At 41.8% G+C, this 1,485-nt stretch overlaps 1 protein-coding gene across 1 annotated transcript in view; it reads left to right on the forward strand.

Annotated features, from left to right (window-relative positions):
- LOC101861654 (prostaglandin reductase 1) overlaps positions 1 to 1,485 on the forward strand; it is a gene marked incomplete in the record, with an annotated part of 12,176 nt that overhangs the window by 8,641 nt on the left and 2,050 nt on the right. Inside the window, 2 exon segments of the mRNA XM_035969101.1 lie at positions 211 to 363; positions 925 to 1,027. Of these exon segments, the coding sequence (XP_035824994.1) occupies positions 211 to 363; positions 925 to 1,027 (256 nt within the window).

Consider the following 1,485-nt stretch of genomic DNA (forward strand, 5'->3'; position numbering starts at 1 on the left):
GTGGGTGGATGGGGGGATGGGTGGAGGGATGGATGGGTGGATGAATTTGTGGATGAGTGAAAACAGTTCATAACAAAGAGTGAGCTTTAAAAGAAGTCACATTTTTAATGTAAAAAAAAAATTGGAGATACGACAAGAAAGCACTGAGGTCTCGCAACAGGTTGGTTGAACTAACCAATGAAATACAAGTTCTAACCGTGTCGTTTGCAGAACTGCTCTGTGATTGGCTTTGCTGGTTCCAAGGCCCGCTGTGATTGGATGAGGGAGCTGGGCTTTGATCACGTGTTCAACTACAACGCGGTGAATCCCGGAGCTGCCGTGCGCAGGGCTGCACCAAATGGCGTCGACTGTTACTTCGACAACGTCAGTTTTGTTTTGTTTTATTTTTTTTATATTTTTTTAAAATTGAAGAGTGTTCAAATAACTCCCTTCCATTGCAGCAGTGTCGTGGTGTACGGATTTATATGGTCGCTTTTAAGGACAAGCGGGCTAACCCAGATTTCGGGGGTTTCCAAAAATCTTGACCGACACCAAAAGTGGCCTTTGCGCTACCTGTAGGAGAAGTTTGGTTTCATGTGTGTGTGTAATTGATTGGTTTTAGAGAAAACTCTCCTTGTCTTTTAAAGAAACTGAACAAGGGGCAAAAACTTTACCTTCAATGTTCTCAAAATAGCATTTCTCGGGATAGCCCCATTGTGCTTCTAAACTGTCCCCGTCGTTTTATGCAAGAAAAATTCTGAGATTACGCAAACTGAGCCCAAAAATGTGAAATTATGCGATTCTGTTAATTTTAACAAAGAATGATAAAGGAAAATAATCAGAAATTATGCAAAAAACAATCAAATTTGGATAAATTTTATGCGGGGTTCATAAAACCACGGGGACAGTAATTGAAAGCGACCAAATGTTTTTTTCTTCTGCCAGGTGGGCGCAGGGTTCACGGAAGATGTCCTGGGCTGTGTGAAGCCAATGGGCCGGGTCTGTGTGTGTGGTGACGTGGCGACTTATCGTCAACAGCTTCCTGAAGGTGGTTATTTGTCTGTCTGTCTGTCTGACTGTCTGTCTATTGGGCTGTCTGCCTGTCTGTCTGTCTGTCTGTCTGTCTGTCTGTCTGTCTGTCTGTCTGTCTGTCTGTTGGGCTGTCTGTCTGTCTGTTGGGCTGTCTGTCTGTCAGTCTGTCTTTCTGTTGGACTGTCTGTCTATTTGACTGTCAACCTTTGAGTCTGACCCAAAAATGACGTCTCTATCTATCTATCTATCTATCTATCTATCTAACTATCTATCGATCTATCTATCTATCTATCTATCTATCTATCTATCTATCTATCTATCTATCTATCTATCTATCTATCTATCTATCTGTATATCTATCTATCTATGAATATGAGAATGACATTGATAAATCAGCCGTTTTGCAATTTTACTGTGCATAAAAACATGTTAAAGTCAGTAGCACTTCCCCTGTGGAGAGGTTGAATGGGGGGG

The sequence above is a fragment of the Aplysia californica genome, unplaced genomic scaffold (assembly GCF_000002075.1).
Source record: "Aplysia californica isolate F4 #8 unplaced genomic scaffold, AplCal3.0 scaffold00116, whole genome shotgun sequence".
NCBI classification, from domain to species: domain Eukaryota; kingdom Metazoa; phylum Mollusca; class Gastropoda; order Aplysiida; family Aplysiidae; genus Aplysia; species Aplysia californica.